Here is a 19,274-nt window from a genome sequence, read left to right as displayed (position 1 = left end):
GTCACCTGCAGTCCCCCCCTTGCAATTAAACAGAATCAATGTTTCAGGTTGATGAACCTCCATAAGTTGCTAATGCAGCAATAAGCATTAAACATGCCTCCATAGTTTGGGTTCCAGTGAAGTTGATGGAATTGAACTCCTCCAGGGTAGGCCAAGCCTTGATGTGAAGCCAACAGAAAGTGTTGGAGTAACTCAGCAGGTCAGGCAGCATTTTGTGGAGGGAATGGACAGGCGATGTTTCAAGTTGAGACTCTTCTTCAGACCTTTTGAGGGGAGACGGCAGTTATCAGCTGGTGCAGGACATGAAATCCTGGCCTCGGTAAATGGTGAAGAAAAGTACCATATGTTTCCCTGCCATATCTTTCAATCAAGCAAGAATGTGATGGAATTAGCACAGGATTAGTGTAAATGGGCGACTGATGGCCGGTGCTTGCTTGGTGAGCAAAGGGGCATGTTTCTGCACTGTTTCATTCTATGGCTTTACATTCAAGAGAGTCACCAGTCAAACGGTTTTGTTGCCATAAATCCTGAAATGGAACAATGAAATGCCTATGTTTTTCCTACATTTGTGAGCTCAATCAAACCCTCAACATGTGACACAGGACAGATATTAGAACCGATGACGGTAAATGTCACCGGTCACGGTGGCGAGGAGGTAGAGTCGTCATTGCCTGACAGCGAATGCAGCGCCGGAGACCCGGGTTCGATCCCGACTACGGGTGCTATCTGTACGGAGTTTGTACGTTCTCCCTGTAGGTTTTCTCAGAGATCTTCAGTTTCCTCCCACACTCCAAAGACGTGCAGATTTGTAGGTTAATTGGCTTGGTATTTGTAAAAATTGTCCCTAGTGGGTGTAGGATAGTGTTAATGTGCGGGGATCGCTGGTCGGCGCAGATCCGGTGGGCTGAAGGGCCTGTTTCCGCGCTTATCATTCAATCAATCAATCAAAATAACAAAATAGTCTGAAGAAGACCTCTCCCATTATTTTACTCCAGAGATGTTGCCTGACTCGCTGAGTTACTCCAGTACTTTTGTGTCTATAATCAAAATAACATTCCTTTATATTATTTTTAATTGAAAGAAAAATTACAAGCAGTACACTGCCATTAAAGTATCTGGCATCTGTAGTTCCTTGTTTCTATATTAAAACTAAGATTAATAGCTCTCATGTGAGAACTTAGCATCCAGCGGAGGGGTGATAGAGACGATTTCTTTAACTTATCCAGAACTGGAGGCAAAGTCTTCTCAGGATATGAGACAGTTTGGAAAAAATTGAGATGGTTTAATCTCCGAATAAATTTAGAACCCTCTGCATTTCAAGCATCAAGAGGGTTTTATTGTCAAATGTCCCGGATCGAACAATTAAATTCTTATTTGCAGCAGCACAATAGAATGTATAAACGTAGTACTTGTAAACAAAATAATAAATGGGAAAAAAAGTTCAGTGTGTGCGTCTACAAATATATACACACATACACAAAAACGAATACACTCACACACACACACACACACACATATATATATATACATACACACACACACACACATATATATATATATATATACACACATAAACATACACAAACATACACACATATAACTATTGTGTGTTGTGTGTATATATATATATATATATATATATATATATATATATATATATATAATATAATACACCAACACACACACATATATATGTGTTGGTGTGTGTATATATATATATATATATATATATATATATATATATATAATATAACACACTCTTACATAAAAAAACAAACAAACAAACAATAATAGTGCAGAAAGGTAAAACCAATGCTCCCAAGTCTATCTAGCTCTGAGCTTATTGGGGGCTTGTAGTGTTTGGGTGTTGGGAAGAAGCTGTTCCTGAAGCTTCTTGAAGCCTGATGGCTGCAGGGAAGAAGCTGCTCCTGAACCTTTGTCTTTTCTTTTAGCACTTTGACTCATTTCTAGGAGGCAGGGTGGCCATTGAGAATGAGTGTGGACTCTTGGGTTACCTGCTTTTGAACAGGCATTGAGTCAGCCACCAATTAATGGGGTCCATAAGCACATGGGGAGGAAGAGGAGAGGGCAGGAGGTTTTCCATGTGTAGCCCTGGTCACTTGGTGAGTGAAATAACTCTGTACTTATGTTGTATTATGTGCAATAACTTCAGGTAAATATTGGTGTGGAACAATGAAAAACACTCATCAGACTAACACTGTCTCCTGCAAATTGACCAGGGAGGGTTTTAAAAATGCTTTGATAGGAGAAATACACCTTTAATTGTCCAATGTGAGGAATTAAAAGTTGGTTTGGAGTTGGAGGCCACATAGGCCAGGCCTTGTAAGGATGGGTTTCATACTTTTTGACCCAAATATTATCTTTTTAACAAAAAATAGTGTTAAAGTAAAAATATATTTTAAAATAAATGTTTTATTTTTAATAATAAAAAAAGAATATTAAATTAAAACAAAGTATATTTCTGAGGTTGTGTGTCTTAAATACCAAGTTTATTTAAATTCTCAAGCTGTCATTGAATTGGATTTAAACTTGTGTCTCTGGATCACCGCTCAACATTCCCTGTCAACTTGGGGTTGGACAGGCTAGATGCAGGAAGATTGTTCCCGATGTTAGGGAAGTCCAGGACAAGGGGTCACAGCTTAAGGATAAGGGGGAAATCCTTTAAAAACCGAGATGAGAAGAACTTTTTTCACACAGAGAGCGGTGAATCTCTGGAACTCTCTGCCACAGAGGGTAGTTGATGCCAGGTCATTGGCTATATTTAAGAGGGAGTTAGATGTGGCCCTTGTGGCTAAGGGGATCAGAGGGTATGGAGAGAAGGCAGGTACGGGATACTGATTTGGATGATCAGCCATGATCATATTGAATGGCGGTGCAGGCTCAAATGGGCCGAATGGCCTACTCCTGCACCTAAGTTCTATGTTTCTATGTTTCTAACAATCACAATGTCGACGAGGATGTTGCCAGGGCTTGAGGGCCTGATATAAGGGGAGAGATGGGACAGGCTAGGACTTCATTCCACGGAGCACAGGAGGGTGAGGAGTGATCCTATAGAGGTGTGTAAAATCACGAGGGGAATAGATGGGTGAATGCACACAGTAATTTACTGAAAGAGGCAGAGGACACAGGTTTAAGATGAGTGGGGAAAGATTTAATAGGAACCTGAGAGGCAACTTTTTCACACACAGAGTGGTGGGTATATGGATCGAGGGTGGGATTAGTATAGATGGGGCATCTTGCTCGGCATGGCCACTTCAGACTAAAGGGCCTGTCTCCATGCTGTATGACTCTAACACTGCCTAATTCTTACAGTGGCAATGAACTCACTCACCATCTTATGTTAGGCATTGAAGAATTGACTGTTTCAGTAATTTCCAAGCCCAAACAAGATTTACCTTGAGAGAAAATAGTGACTTGGGAGAGATTTGGTAAAATTATTTTTAGTACCAGTACACGTGACAATAAACTAAACAGAAACTAAAAAATACTTCTGTCCGTGTTAAATTCCAGTGCAAAATACTTCCGGTGTTTGCAAGCTTTGTGGAGCTCTATTCATAAGGTATTGTTCCTAATCTGATGTTTAAGAAGGAACTGCAGTTGCTGGAAAATCGAAGTTAGACAAAAATGCTGGAGAAACTCAGCGGATGAGGCAGCATCTATGGAGCGAAGGAAATAGGCAATGTTCTGCAGTCTGAAGAAGGGTCTCGACCCGAAACGTTGCCTATTTCTTTCGCTCCATGGATGCTGCCTCACCCGCTGAGTTTCTCCAGCAATTTTGTCTACGTTCTTAATCTGATAATGACTGTGTACATGGATGTGAAATGTTTAGAGGGATATTGCCAAACATGGGCAAATGGGCAACTTAGTTGGGGCAAATGGGCAACTCAAGTTGGGCCTAAAGTCCTATGTAGAGGTATGACTCTATGATTCTGTGACTTGGAAGGAGGCCATTCAGCCCATTTAAGACTATGCCAATCACAAGGCAGCATTCCCATTCATCCGATTCCCACTCCCTATTTGCCAGTGCCTCTCAAAAGTGCTGAGTAAAATCTAATGTATTTAGTGCAGCATAGTGATATAGCCGGTAGATCCACTGCCTCACAACGTCAGGTTCAATCCTGACCCCGAGTTTGCACATTCTCCCTGTGACCACGTGGGATTTCTCTGGGGGCTCCGGTTTACTCCCACTCCCCACAGACAAATGGGTTTACAGGTGTGTTGGCCTCTGTAAATGTCCCCTGGTGTGCAAGGAGTGGATGTGCAAGTGGGTTAACATCGCACAAGTGTGAACAGGTGACCAATGGTGGGCCAAAGGGTGCTATACCTTGCTGGACCTCTGACACTCTTTAATTAAATGTTTAATACAGCAATTTTCTGTGCTGATTTACAGTAAGCATTAACATGTGCAAGTCAACATGAATGAAAATTTTACTCCAGGAAAGCGCTCAGTATGATAAGCTTTCTTGGATCGAGTTTTATGGAAGTAGGCGGAATATTATATCTCAGGTCTTTGTGTCCCAGGTACAGGAAAAAATTTCATTGGATTTCCCCCCCGCCTGCAACGGGGACACAGCAGACTGTGCACAAAGATGTTGCCTCATGTTGACTTGAAGGACATCACATCAGCTGAAGGCAGTAGCTTCAGGTAAGAGAACATCAATGGCAAATCCTGAGGGATATGGTGGTCATATGGTGTAGGAAGGTTTAAACTGAAGATAGACGCACAAATCTGGAGTAACTCAGTGGGACAGGCAGCATCTCTGGAGACAAGGAATGGGTGACGTTTCGGGCCGAGACCCTCCTTCAGCTATTTGAGCCAATCTTTGGTGGTCATATGATGTTGTGCATCTTGGACAGAGCATCAGTCCTGATCTTTCTGAATGGCGAATGGACAAGGGGTTGATGTTCGTTAATTGTTTGCATTGGCAGGACTGGAAATAGAGAATGATTGCCACGTGAATCTGAAGCACACTTTGCCTTCCGATTTGTTAACCCTATTGACACTGTGGCAGATTGGTGATTGAGCTTATTGGTAAAGGATGAGGTCGATGGACAGTTTCATTGTCGTGTGATTATGTGGCAGCTTCAATTAGATGTAGAATTCCATTGACAAGTTTGATTTGCTTTCTGATTTGATTTCACCATAATGAAAAATTACAGAAATATAATGACTTTTTCCCCTGAAGCAAAGTACATACGGAAAAACATTGACCCATGGAGAACATACTAAATTTCTGAAGATTCTTGAGTTTCAAACCGATTTTGTACTGTACTGAAACACTGGCACTGTTGATGGTTACATTTTTAGTATTTGTGGCCAGCTGTCTTGGTTACTCACTGCTGACATCCATCTGATTTAAAATGACATGCAGAAAGTTGCCAGGGGTGCTCTGGTCTGTAACTTTCTAAGCCGGCTCCTGAAAATGGTCTCGCATTTCTTGCCTGAGTGTGGTTCCGCTCACTTCAGACTGGATTATACAGCAGTGTGCTGATGAGAAACTAAAGCCATGTCACCTCTTTCTCATTGTGCTTGTCCTGACCCAGTTACAGAATGATTTAACTCGGCTACGAGATGGTGCTGGGCAGGAGGCCACTCTTTGTGTATTGCTTCAGTGTAATCTGCCATTCTAATGGGGCTGTCCCACTGTACGAACATCTTCTTCTTCTTGAGTGTGGCGTGCACATCCTAAAGTTCTATTTGATCTTATTTGATTGTGCACGCCGGGTTGATTACATTCGTTGAAACAGGGCTGTACCAGGTAATTGTACTGTAAACCCACTGTACCAGGTTTTCAAGAGGTAATTCTCCCGAGTTTCCCCTGATTTCGAACTCGGAGAATTACGGTAATAGCCGCTCGTAGGTACTCGGGGCTCTCGTGGACATTTTTCAACATGTTGGAAAATCTTCACGAGTCTTCCCGAGCTTATCGCGTTTCCCGAGTACCTGCCGTTAGCGTTGCGAGCCGCTAAGCGACGTCCCCGAGCTCCGACGTACCCGCAACGTACATTCTACGTGCATACCACGAGTTTGATTTTTTTTTAAACTCGGGAGAGCTCTTGAATTAGCTCGTACAGTGGGACAGGCCCCTTTACACTACAAACATTGGACTCGGATAAGATTGTGCTACTGTATAATCACATTGAACTGAATTAGATAGGAAAGTTCTAGAGGAATACGGGACAAACGTGGGTAAACGAGACTCTCTCAGATGGGGTATCTCAGCCAACATGAAGGACCTGTTTCTGTGCCCGTATGAATCTATGAATTCGAAGCAAATATGTACATGCAACAATACAGTACCATTGAACCATTTTAGTATTTTATTTAAAAGCACAGTTAATTTGCACCATTTACAACCATTTCACACAAAATGTAGTTGAGGCAGGGACTATCCCAATGATTAAGAAATCGTTAACCAGGTGCATGGATAGGACATACGGGCCAAACGCAGGCAGGTGGGTCTAGTGTATATGGGACATATTGGCTGGTGTAGTGGGCAAGTTGGACCTGTTTCCATACTGTATCACTCTATAGCTCTATAACCCTAAAAAGTATTTTTTATAGGCAATGAATTGTCATCTCTGTTAAGGGCTTGTCCCACTTTCACAACCTAATTCACGACCTCTGCCGAGTTTGCCCTTGACTCATACTCGCAGCATGGTCTTCACAAGTATGTAGGTAGGTCGTAGGTAGGTCGTAGCAGGCCGTGATGCTAATCAAGTCGTCAAGTCAAGTTTTATTCGTCACTTGCACGTACTCGTGGCATCAAGTAGGTCGGGGCATTTTTTCTAGCCTGATGAAAAATGCCCACGAGTAAAAAAGGTTGTGAATTATGTCGTGAAAATGGGACAGGCCCTTAAGTAAGTTCCAAAACTGACAAATACTTTCTGTATTTCCTATTATTTTATTTTTTTTGCTGATATTATACTGCCAACTCTTATAAAATCCATCTACTGCTAACGAAAAAACCTAGTTGCTGCAGGAGCCTTGCTCAACATCTCCCTTGCTGTTTCGTGAGTTTGGAGTCCGTGAAAAGGTGTTGTTAAAAATCCTTTTTACATTATGTTAAGTCATATTTTCAGGAGCAATTTGAGCTCATCCAAGTGAGAAAATGTATTAAGTATCAAATAGGTCTAGGTATTCCAGCAAAGGGAGGTGGGATCCCTTTGAAGAAATGACTGGTCAAGGGTTAATGCTACTTAGAGATTTGCCATGAGTTCTCCATCATTACATCAAAAGTAGTTCTTCTGACTGACAGTCTGTCTGGTATAATGTGATGGGAGAGGAAAAATGTGTCACACTACCATGTGTCAGAAGTTGTATTCTTGTGATGATGGTGATCATTCTAATAGTCCCCCGTGGTGTGAGCTTCCTACACTTCTGTCGAATCTACATCTGCAGCTGCAAGTCATGTTTAGTATTTTCAATAACTATGAACCAAGTACTGTTAATGTATCCCCATTTGTTGCTCAGTGAAGCTGCTTACAATTATGTCAAAGAAGCTTAAGTTTAAATTCTATACTCATTAAAAGTTCTATCTGGGTTTTCTATGTCATTTCTCAGGGCTGTTCTGGTTGAAACCTTGTGCAGGAAGGAACTGCAGATGCTGGTTTAAACCAAAGATAAACACAAAACCCTAAGAGTAACTCAACGGTTTAGACAATATCGTCTGACCTGCTGAGTTACTCCAACTTTTTGCGTCTTCCTTCTCAGTGAGACGACACTTTGCCTCCCTTTTTCCTGACTTTGGGCAAATCCGTGAAAGAATTGTATGGAATTCTGATCCCCAAAGCTTCGGGAAGAATGTGAAGGTGTAGAACGGGGTGAAGAAGGGATTTATTGGGATGGGAAACTAATAAAACGGCTGGTGCTGGAGATGAAACAGAAATAGAAATGCCGGAAGAACTCGGCTTGTAAAGCAGCAACTGCGGAAAGAGAACCGGTTGGCATTACAGGTTGTAGACCCTTGAATACAGGCAAATGGTACTATCTTGGGTCAACTTGGTCAGCATAGATGAGTTGGGCATAAGGGTCTGTTTCTGTGCTGTTTACTTTATGGAAGGAACGAGGGGCAAAGTTTCAAGGAGGCATGCAGCGCATATGTTTTACATAGAGGTTGGTGAGTGCCTGGAATGTGCTGCCTGAGGTGGTAGTGAAAACGTTAAATGCTTTTAAATATATAAAAGATATAATATGGAATCCTGGATTAGGTTATACCTTATATTTCGTCTCAAGCAGGCCTTTTCCAGTGGATTGATAAGAGAGAGAGGGACAAGCCCGGGCTTGCCTCGGGTAACTGTGTTTTGAGACAATGACCGATACCTTTGAACTGTGTCTACCAATTGACAAGAAACAAGCTCAGATGCATCCTGTGGTTAAGTGTATTGGCTGTATCTCTGACCATGACTAACATCTTTGGAATGTGACTAGATGACTAACACACAGTGTAAAATATCATGCAATTCTTTGTTCATTGGAATGATGGCACGAGGGATGTCAAGTGTCTGTGTTGCTTACTTGACTGATGCATCCTCGTCACTTCCTGGCCGAAGATCAGTAAAGCTAGGGTTGGTCTAACTAACGTTTTTGTGAGTTGTATTTATTAAGTAGTGAACCTTATCAGTAGGTAGACAAAATTGCTGGGGAAACTCAGTAGGTACAGCAGCATCTATGGAGCGAAGGAAATAGGCAACGTTTCGGGCCGAAACCCGCTGAGTTTCTCCAGCAATTTTGTCTACCTTCGATTTTCCAGCATCTGCAGTTCCTTCTTGAACACAGAATCTAATCAGTAGTTGAGGCAGATACGATAGTGGCATTTAAGGGACTTTTGGATAGGCACATGGATATACAAGGAATGGAGGGATGTGGAGTATGTGCAGGGAGATTACATTTGGTTTGCACCATATTCAGCACAGAAGTTGTGGGCCGAAGGGCCTGTTCCTATGCTGTGTGTGTGTGTGTGTGTGTGTGTGTGTGTGTGTGTGTGTGTGTGTGTGTGTGTGTGTGTGTGTGTGTGTGCGTGTGTGTGTGTGTGTGTGTGTGTGTGTGTGTGTGTGTGTGTGTGTGTGTGTGTGTGTGTGTGTGTGTGTGTGTGTGTGTGTGTGTGTGTGTGTGTGTGTGTGTGTGTGTGTGTGGTGTGTGTGTGTGTGTGTGTGTGTGTGTGTGTGTGTGTGTGTGTGTGTGTGTGTGTGTGTGCGCACGCACGCATTTCCAGTAATCAGGCAGGAGGAATGATCCACAGAACTGAAAACCCTGGGCTGTCTACAGACAGGACACCTTCATTCTACTGTATAGCCACTTATTAGGCGTGCCACAAGCTGACAAAACTGAGTCGAATCTGATGAACCTTACCAATTCTCATTTTTCCATGGGAGCCATGTGATGTTCTGGAAGGGACAGCAGGCAATGATTAAGACAATGTGTCAGGCTTTAGATATTTTGGACAAGGACATGAAATTGTCATGAAGACATTTTGCCAAAATATCCATCCAACTCATAACCTTGAAATGATGCAGCACATTGAGGCCATTCAGCACTGCAGATCTGTGCTGGTACGGTTACTGTGTAGGAAAGAACTGCAGATGCTGGTTTAAATTGAAGAAACATCACTCATTCCTTCTCTCCAGAGATGCTGCCTGTCCCGCTGAGTTACCGCAGCTTTTTGTGATCTACCTTCTGGTGCGGTTTCTCTTCTTCATCCATCTAGTCCCACTCTCTTCCCTTTATCATTCCAGCCACTGCCCTGGGTAAACAACTCTATCTATCCTGCCTAATCCTGCTTAAAGGATGATGACTACAAAGACACAGGATTTTAGACGTACTGCCAGAGAGATGACTTGACGTAAGGTTGGCTCATGTGACAGCGCTATTGTGAAGCTTTGGCAGGTAGGAAGCCTTGTAAGGAAAATATTTGTTGAAGACACTGTAACGTTGCAGGGAAGACCCTGCATGCAGTAAATGTGGGATCCAGGATTTGGATTTGTCTATGAGAGACAAGTTTACAGCTTTGTGGTACTAAGGAACAGTATCTTCATTTTCTATCCCACTTTCATTCTGGGCACGGGGTTTGTGGGTTTATGTGACTGACTGTCTGACTGCACTGGAAATGGTGATTTAGCCAAATCAAAGAACTATTACCACACGCACATATACTGTACACAACACCAAGTCTATGCTTTACTTACCCCAATTAATATGGGAGATCGTGGTTTGACTGAATCATAAGATGCCAGATCCACTGGTCATTTTAACCTCGGCTGCAATGTGGAGTGATGGATGGTGCTTTAATGCAGTCATTTGGTGTGTTACATGAGATGGGGGCAGTTGTTGCAAAGGCTTTGCCTGCACCTGATCCTCCAGCAGATAATCATGGTTTGTCAAAAATGTGTTTGCCTGAATGTGGCCAGAGTAATCACACTAACATCTGCACCTCCTTGAAATGAATGTTCTTGGTGTGATTAATCTTGCAGTCCTTAGACCCCCAGTTATTGCATAGCAAACCCAAGTCTATGGGCAATGTTGATCCTAGCTTTCGTTGGGAGAGTGCTGGCCTCATTGTTGGCATGGTACAACACCCACTCTTGTGTGTTACATGTGGCTGCAACTTTAACCTGAAGATGGCCACCCTTCTCCATATTAGTGTATTAGTTAGTAGGTTAAAAATTGAGTTCCAATCCCACCATAGCAACACGGGACTTGAAATTCTTAATTAAATTGGAATACAAAGCCACATTGGTCAATTTGATCGAGAAACAGTCCAAGTGTTGTCAACCTGATTCACTGATGTTCCATCGGAAAGAGAATCAGCCACCACATCTGTGGTGGCATGTATGAGTCCAGACTTCCAGTAACCTGGTTACCACATGCCTTCTGAAATGGGCAAGCAAGCAACTTGCTTCGGGTCAATTAAAGATGGGTAATGATACTGCACCCTACAAATGAATCAAAGCTCTGTAATTACATGGAATTATTAAAAAAACTATTTTATAAAGGCAGGAAATAACATGTTGTCAGTTCAGTCAGATTTTCCATTTCTAATAAACTGAGTAATAACCTTAGTTAAAGTGGTTGTTCATTAGTTGGAAGATGTCTCAATATGTGCTCTGCTTCCTATTAATGCATTTAATTATTTGGGAGGAAATCTATTGAAAATCTTTACCTTTTGAACTTTTCTATATTTTTTTTTGATGGAGAGATGGACTAAATCCCAGTGCACAATTCTGAGTAAAGGAACAATTGAAAATACTTTTTAATCCTGTGTTGGCGACTTGATATTCAATGAGTCGACAGGCGAAATTGCAAAGAACTCACAACATTCTTTCTTTTGGACACAAATACAACAGTTTTAATCTGAGAAAAATACAAAATGAAACCATGTACAATATATGTACAAACTCTTTTTTGTACAAGACAAAATATTATCACCAGATATCAGATATGACAGCTAGATCACTCATGTCTGAGCAGCCTCATATTATTCTTCTCTAATTTCCAAGCAAAAGGAAACTCGTTAAAAATAGAATTGCAAACCAAAAATAAAAATTAAGAGGGAGGCAGGAGTCCTTGCTATGATTCTCCATCCTCATGGCAAGGCTGTCGGGAGCAATTGAGAAAACGGAGTGACGGGGAGTCCAGGAGCGAAATGTAAAGAAGGAAAGTTGTACAAATGCAAAACCTAAAACATGCCAAATAATGATGAAAATGCATATTTTTATCGATAAGAGCCGTAAACTTAGCTTTCACTTGTTGGCGGATTTTAATCCACTTAATTCCCAAGCTGCGAAAGCATGAAAGTCGAACTTGAATGGCAGATGCTGAAGATTAAAACAGGTTAGCAAGTATTCCTTATTAATAACCCAATCGGTAGTATTATATTTTATTCACAATTGCTCCACCCTACTGCCTACAAAATGAAACAACAATGTAACCACAATTCAAAATTCACTCCAGAGCAAGGTGTTATCTGGTTGCAGCGTGGAAGTGTTCAGTGTTGTATGGCCACAGAACAATGAAGCTGAGAGAAGTTTTAGCTGAAGACAGTCTAACCTTGTAGGATTGTCACAGCAAAGTGTGAGTGCAAAGAATAAGAGTGCCTGCGGAATATCTCTTCCCATCCTGGTGCTGTGAGTTTGCATTAAGCCTAGGCCGGCTGTCTTCTTGTGGTGGCTATTGGATCGATGAGTGGTGAGCGGGACCAGTGGGTGTCAACACATTCAGGTCAGTAATTGCGGCTTGGGAACTCTGAACTAGGTTAAGGTGCTGTGCAAGCTTGCTTTAGTTAATCAACTTTGCAATGTTTTCTACTTCATCGAATTAACATTAATGTTGCTTTACCCTCCACAAAGTGCAATCTACTCTACTACGATGTGTATTAACCAATTCGTGGTCTTAAACTTCCCATTTCAAAAACAATTTAAAAGCAGAAATCAAATGGGTGATGATTTGCAGAAAAGTAGCACAGGGCTTGATCTGTTCCACAGGAGGCCATACGGTCAAGCACTTTCGTAACTTAACGAAACAGAACATTTCAGAGAAGGAAAGCTGAATAAGGGGCAGTGACATATTGTTGAATAGATTTTAACACAGGATTTGCTCTATGCTCTACCTGAACACAGGACAGATAACAACTTACGTTCTTGAAAGCGCTCACATGCTAGTCATCAGGCCACAATGGAAGCCTCGCTGCTGGAAGTATACTGGTTTTATTATTTTGTTTTATTGAGGGATTGCGTACATTTGCCTAATAATTTTTCTCGTGACCTTCATCCTCCAAATGGAAACAAAATCCGAGTCTGGTCACAAAAAATAAATGAGGAAGTAAAAATAAATGAAAAGTAGGAAACAACAAAGTTTTTGCATTATAAAATAAAGACTTTCTAATTATAACTGGCCATAATATTCAGTCTGCATCGATTGTCTTCAAGTTATCAGTGACACCATTCAATAAATCCTTGTGTTTCCATGCTGGAGAAGCAGATAGTTTTCAAGGGCAGATAGTTGCTGCTTCTTGGTGGAATAACATGTATGGTCCTTCAAATGCTGTAAAGGCAAGGCCTGTGGAGTGTCAAAACCAGCATCCGTTTAAAAGTGCTTCACTCTCAGTTTAGAGTTTGTACAGGTATCAACATTCATCTTCTACCTCTCTGATGGGTGGAATCAAACTGCTGGTGGATTTGTACTGATTGATTTGATTAGCCATGTGACCGCTCAGTGGTTTTATCTGAATGTTCCTGGGAAAGGCGTTATCAGTTTCATCTGTAAACCATTTCTTTTCTGTAAGGGGAGCGAGTTGCCATGGACGAGCGAGGGAACGTGGAGGAGAAAGAGAGAGAAACAGTATGGTTAGTCTTGTGGGCTGGGGGGGGAAAAATGTGTTAACACTGTTACACATTTGACAGATTGTAAAATTGGAATTCATGACAAGTTCCCTCCTCCACTGTGATCCTGACTGATTAAGTGATTTAAATTATTCCCTGTGACAGAATGATAAAGTTACAATCTGTTCTGACATGATCCAGGGGTTGCCAACATTCTGAAGTGTCCATCTACATTCATCTTCGCGTCAGATAGACATTTTTTTGGTTGCTGTAATTCAATGGAACTTTTAAAGTAATCAAAAGACCTGAATTATTGATGGGGTTTTTATGTGCAGAGTTCCCAGTGGACTGGAGCTGGAAAGAGAGAGGAAAAACTGTGCTTTCTTTCAGACTCTGATGGCAGCCTCCCCTAAACTGGTTCAATTGCTTTGAAACTCTCAGCTTACGGCGCAAAGGTATCGTAAATGTAAAATAAAATCAAAGCAACGACTGACTACATTCTGACATGACAACGTTTGTAAAAACCAATAACAATATGATGTCTTGTTTGATATAGTGAGATTGTTGAGTTTTACTGCCGTTATTTCTCTGTCTCATTTTACCTGCTGCCTTTACAAGCCCTACCCTGGAAGGCCTGAGGAAAGGGTTGGGTTCAGAAACTTGTGCAAAGTTTGCCTTCCTCACCAGTTAGTGGAATTCAACTCTTGCTGAGTTGGCAATGGTCATAAGTTCAAAAGTGATAGGAGCAGAATTAGGCCATTCACCCCCATCTAATCTACTCCGCCATTCAATCATGGCTGATCTATCTCTCCCTCCGAACCCCATTCTCCTGCCTTCTCCCCATAACCCCTGACACCTGTACTAATCAAGAATCTATCTATAATCTCAGATTTAGATTCAGATTCAACTTTAATTGTCATTGTGCAGTGTACAGTACAGAGACAACAAAATGCAGTTAGCATCTCCCTGGAAGAGCGACATAGGATATGAGCAATAAATACATCTATTTACATGCATACAGTCATAGTGTTTTTCCTGGTGGGAGGAGTGTCGGGGGGGGGGGGGGGGGGGGGCGATTGGCAGTCACCGATGTACAGTGTTGAGCAGGGAAGAAGCTGTTCCTGGACCTGCTGGTCCGGCAACGGAGAGACCTGTAGCGCCTCCCAGATGGTAGGAGGGTAAACAGTCTATGGTTGGGGTGAGAGCAGTCCTTTCTGCCTTAAATATATCTATTGACTTGGCCTCCACAGCCTTCTTTGGCATTGTATGGGAAGGTTGTAGAACCTCCTCAGGCCTCTGTCAGCTTGCATTCTTCCTTGCTCCTGGGTGGAATGTTGTGCCTTTCTGCGGTGTTCTACTCACTGTGTTAGTTCACAAACAAACTGCTTGTGGATTTCACTCAGTGAGGCAAACAAGCTGGAATGACTCAAGGATTTGAACTCATGACTTACTGGATAGCTATTCGATCTTGGGAGCACAGCATTTTAATTTATCAAAAATGCATTTGGATTATGTGCAGGCAGATTTAGAGTAGGTCTTGGCATCCTGCTTGGCACAGACATTGTGGGCTGAAGGGCCTGGTTCTCTGCTGTACAGTTCTATGTTCCTAGTCTCTCGCTTAAATGTATGACTCTCATTGTAGAATGCTGTGCCCGTTGGACACTTGTTGACTAATAATTCATTGGATTGTTTAAAATTAAAAGAAGTACAGATCTGATTTTTGTTTTAAAAAGCAGAAAATACTTGAAACACTCAGATAGTCAGGCAGCATCTTTGGAGAAAAACAGAGTTAAGGCAGGAGTTGCTTCATCAGAACAGTCCCTGATGTGAAGCCCTAACTGTAATCCATCAAATGAAGCAGGAACCTGAAGAATGTAATTAAAAAGGAACTGCAGATGCTGGTTTCTACCAAAGATAGACACAAAATGCTGAAGTAATTCAGCGAATTGGGCAGCATCTCTGGAGCACATGGATAGGTGATATTTCATGGAAACATAGAAACATAGAAACATAGAAAATAGGTGCAGGAGTAGGCCATTCGGCCCTTCGAGCCTGTACCGCCATTCAATATGATCATGGCTGACCATCCAACTCAGTATCCTGTACCTGCCTTCTCTCCATACCCCCTGATCCCTTTAGCCACAAGGACCACATCTAACTCCCTCGTAAATATAGCCAATGAACGGGCCTCAACTACCTTATGTGGCAGAGAATTCCAGAGATTCACCGGTCTCTGTGTGAAAAATGTTTTTCTCATCTCGGTCCTAAAAGATGTCCCCCTTATCCTTAAAATGGGTTTTCCCTAACCCATTTCGAACCAAAATGTCACTAAGTTCCAGAGAAAGGTTGAATAAGTTAGGTCTGTATTCTCTGGAGCGCAGAAGGTTAAGGGGGGACTTGATAGAGGTCTTTAAAATGATGAGAGGGATAGACAGAGTTGATGTGGACAAGCTTTTTCCTTTGAGAATAGGGAAGATTCAAACAAGAGGACATGACTTCAGAATTAAGGGACAGAAGTTTAGGGGTAACATGAGGGGGAACTTCTTTACTCAGAGAGTGGTAGCAGTGCGGAATGAGCTTCCAGTGGAAGTGGTGGAGGCAGGTTCGTTGGTATCATTTAAAAATAAATTGGATAGGCATATGTATGAGAAGGGAATGGAGGGTTATGGTATGAGTGCAGGCAGGTGGGACTAAGGGAAAATAATTGTTCAGCACGGACTTGTAGGGCTGAGATGGCCTGTTTCCGTGCTGTAATTGTTATATGGTTATATGGTTATATCCTTGTTTTCCGCTGATTTATTCCAGCATTTTGTGTCTACCTCAGGCACTAGAAGAATATTGGGCCTATATATAGGCCATTGACCTAATTGGAATATTAAAATCTTTGCAGGCGGAAGCGGATTTAGCTTACACCTACTCCATTCTCATTGTTTCCCTGTGGTAACCGACCACAATTGAGCTTGACAAAAAGAGATATTGTTCCATTGTGTGCAGTCTCGAATACATCTAAGTGTATTGCTTCAGAAAAAAATAAATCTTGCTAGAGCTAAATCAATCTCTTTAAAAATAGTTTCCTACCAAATCATTCCTGTAAAACGAGAAGTTTGAAGCCTAACATGTGAATGAAACCATTTCTAACCAGTGTTGGCACATTCATTTCATGCACCTTATCCATGAGCAGACAGTTGAATTATCACATTCTACCACTCGGGTCGTGAAATAAAGCAATTATCTATTATGGTTTTATGAATCTAAAACATCTCAAACGTTGGAAAGCCTCAGTGTATAGGAGACGTGATATTATTCTTCTGGACTTGGAGCCAGATGCAGCCTGTTTGGTTCCACAGGGTGTCAGTGATCAATGAGGGTATTGATAATCTGCCAATAGTCACTAGTAGATTTCACCAATACTTTCTCCCTTCTACACGCCCTGAGATAATTGTTGAGCCTTGGGGGAGGTGTGCAGAACCCATTAACAAATTTGTTGCCAAATGTTTTTGTCATTTATAAATTATCAGACTCTCAGGAATTGGAATAGGTTAACCTTCATAAGATCAGAACATTGAGGAGCATGTTGATATATTTAACATGCCTCAAGATAAGGGTGATTTAGATACAGGTTTGTCTCAGGTTAGAGGTTAAAGCCCCCTCCCCCTCCCCCCAACAACCCTTCCCTATACACAAGGACTGCACACGCTCCAAATGCACATGTAAGGACACACATACACACTTACCCACACCCTATACTAAACCTGTACACACAAACATGTGCACACACACTCGTTTGAAAATATTTGCAGATGTTGCAAATAATGCAGAGATATGTGTAAAGAGTTGTGGACTCAGCCCAGTCACACAGCCCTCCCCACCATCAAAAGCATCTCAATGAGTGTTTCCTCACGAAAGTCCCATCTATCCTCAAGAATCCCGACCATCGAGGCATGTCCTCTTCTCACTGTTACTATTGGGCAGGAGGCACAGAAGCCTAAAGTCACAGACCACTAGGTCAGGAACATCTAGTATCCTACAACAAAGGTCGGCACAAAATGCTGGAGTAACTCAGCAGGACAGGCAGCATCTCTGGATAGAAGGAATGGGTGACGCTTCGAGTCGAGACGCTGCCTGTCCCATCGAGTTACTCCAGCATTTTGTGTCTATCTTTGGTGTAAACCTGCATCTGCAGTTCCTTCCTGAGCAAACCACCCCTGAGTCATGGTGGAATTGACTAGAATGTTAAATTATGCTCCTCAAGCAAAAATATTTTGGTCAGCGGCCTACACACTTTTGAGAACCTGTATGTTGAAAACAAAATCCAAGATTGAATTCATAAAATAAATTGAGTATTAAAAAAAATCTTGAATTCAGGGTTTTGATGTTGGCTGGTAAACAGTAAACTATGATGATATCAAGTGCTGCTTGTATTGTACTGGGGGACTGAGGTGTGATATCAGGTAGCGAGCGGGCCTCAGTGGAGCTTGGCCTCTTACTGCAAGCGATGAATGGCTGCTGGGGCAACAGCGCTGTTCCCTGAAGCTGAAACATTCTGTGTTCACAACTATGTGGGAATATTTTCCAAAGATTCCAGGCTTGCACAGCAAGAAACACAAAAGAAATAGAATGAATGTTTAGGAGAATGCTTATTTTATTGATGTTATTCTAGATTGATAAACTCTTATCAATAAAAGATTATTACCGTGCCCTTAATAACTGGGGAGTTACTTTAGCATGTAAAGTTGTGGCTGCATATCCTCTTCAATTACACATACAGTAAACCCTCCGAAATATGGATGTGTGTATGACGTATAAACACAAAATGCTGGAGGTACTCAGCGGGACAGGCAGCATCTATGGAGAGAAGGAACGAGTGGCATTTTGGGTCGAGACCCTTCTTCAGACTGAATACAATGGATTTTGTTTGTAGTGGACTTCTTGATTAGTACAGGTGTCATGGGTTATGGGGAGAAGGCAGGAGAATGTGTTTGGAAGGGAGAGAAACACCAGCCATGATTGAACGGCGGAATAGATTTGATGAGGCGAATGGCCTTATTCTGCTCCTAGAACTATGAAGGTAGATCAGACATGACTGCTTCTTTAACTTGGTCCCTATTCCACAGATGCTGCCTGACCCGCTGAGTGTCGTCAGCATCTGCCGCTTTGCATTTTCACAGGAGAGGCAAGAGTGAGCAGCAGAAACCTGACTGGTTCACAGAGCCAGATTATGTCACATTATTTCACACAGATAACTCAGTTCAGTTTAGTTTATAGTCATGTGTAGCGAGCTACAGTGAAAAGCATTTGTCGCGTGCTATCCAGTCAGTGGAAAGACAATACATGATTACAATTTTGCTTGGGCAGTTTGCACCCCAGAGGTATGAACATTGACTTTTATAATTTGAGATAGTCCCCACTTTCTCCTCCCCTTCTCAACTCTCCCTCAGCCCACTGGCTCCTCCTTTTCCTTTCTTCTTCTTCCCACACCCTCACAACAGTCTGAAGAAGGGTTTCGACACGAAACGTTGCCTATTTCCTTTGCTCCATAGATGCTGCCTCACCCGCTGAGTTTCCCCAGCATTTTTGTCTACCACATGATTACAATCAAGCCATTTAGAATGCATAGATACATGTGAAGGGAATAATGTTTAGTGCAAGGTAAAGCCAGTAATGTCTGATCAAAGATATCACCAATGATGTACAGTTTTGGTCTCCTAATCTGAGAAAAGGCATTCTTGCCATAGAGGAAGTACAGAGAAGGTTCACCAGACTGATTCCTGGGATGTCAGGACTTTCATATGAAGAAAGATTGGATAGACTCGGCTTGTACTCGCTAGAATTTAGAAGACTGAAGGGGGATCTTATAGAAACTTACAACATTCTTAAGGGGTTGGACAGGCTAGATGCAGGAAGATTGTTCCCGATGTCAGGGAAGTCCTGAACAA

At 42.0% G+C, this 19,274-nt stretch overlaps 1 protein-coding gene across 11 annotated transcripts in view; it reads right to left on the bottom strand.

Annotated features, from left to right (window-relative positions):
- Positions 1-11,242: 11,242 nt before the first annotated feature.
- Positions 11,243-19,274, bottom strand: part of kcnma1a (potassium large conductance calcium-activated channel, subfamily M, alpha member 1a) — a 486,207-nt gene continuing 478,175 nt past the window's right edge. For 5 of the 11 annotated variants that reach the window (XM_055661690.1, XM_055661680.1, XM_055661692.1 and 2 more), the window contains one exon: positions 11,244-13,294. In XM_055661690.1, the coding sequence (XP_055517665.1) occupies positions 13,143-13,294 (152 nt within the window). In that variant the 3' untranslated portion in view covers positions 11,244-13,142. Of the gene's footprint in view, positions 13,295-19,274 lie in introns of all 11 variants that reach the window. The other 6 variants (XM_055661685.1, XM_055661683.1, XM_055661686.1 and 3 more) reach the window with 3 other exon arrangements.

The sequence above is a fragment of the Leucoraja erinacea genome, chromosome 34 (assembly GCF_028641065.1).
Source record: "Leucoraja erinacea ecotype New England chromosome 34, Leri_hhj_1, whole genome shotgun sequence".
Taxonomy (NCBI): Eukaryota; Metazoa; Chordata; class Chondrichthyes; order Rajiformes; family Rajidae; genus Leucoraja; species Leucoraja erinaceus.
Note: the sequence above shows the minus strand (reverse complement) of the source record. Positions and strands in the feature narration are given on the sequence as shown.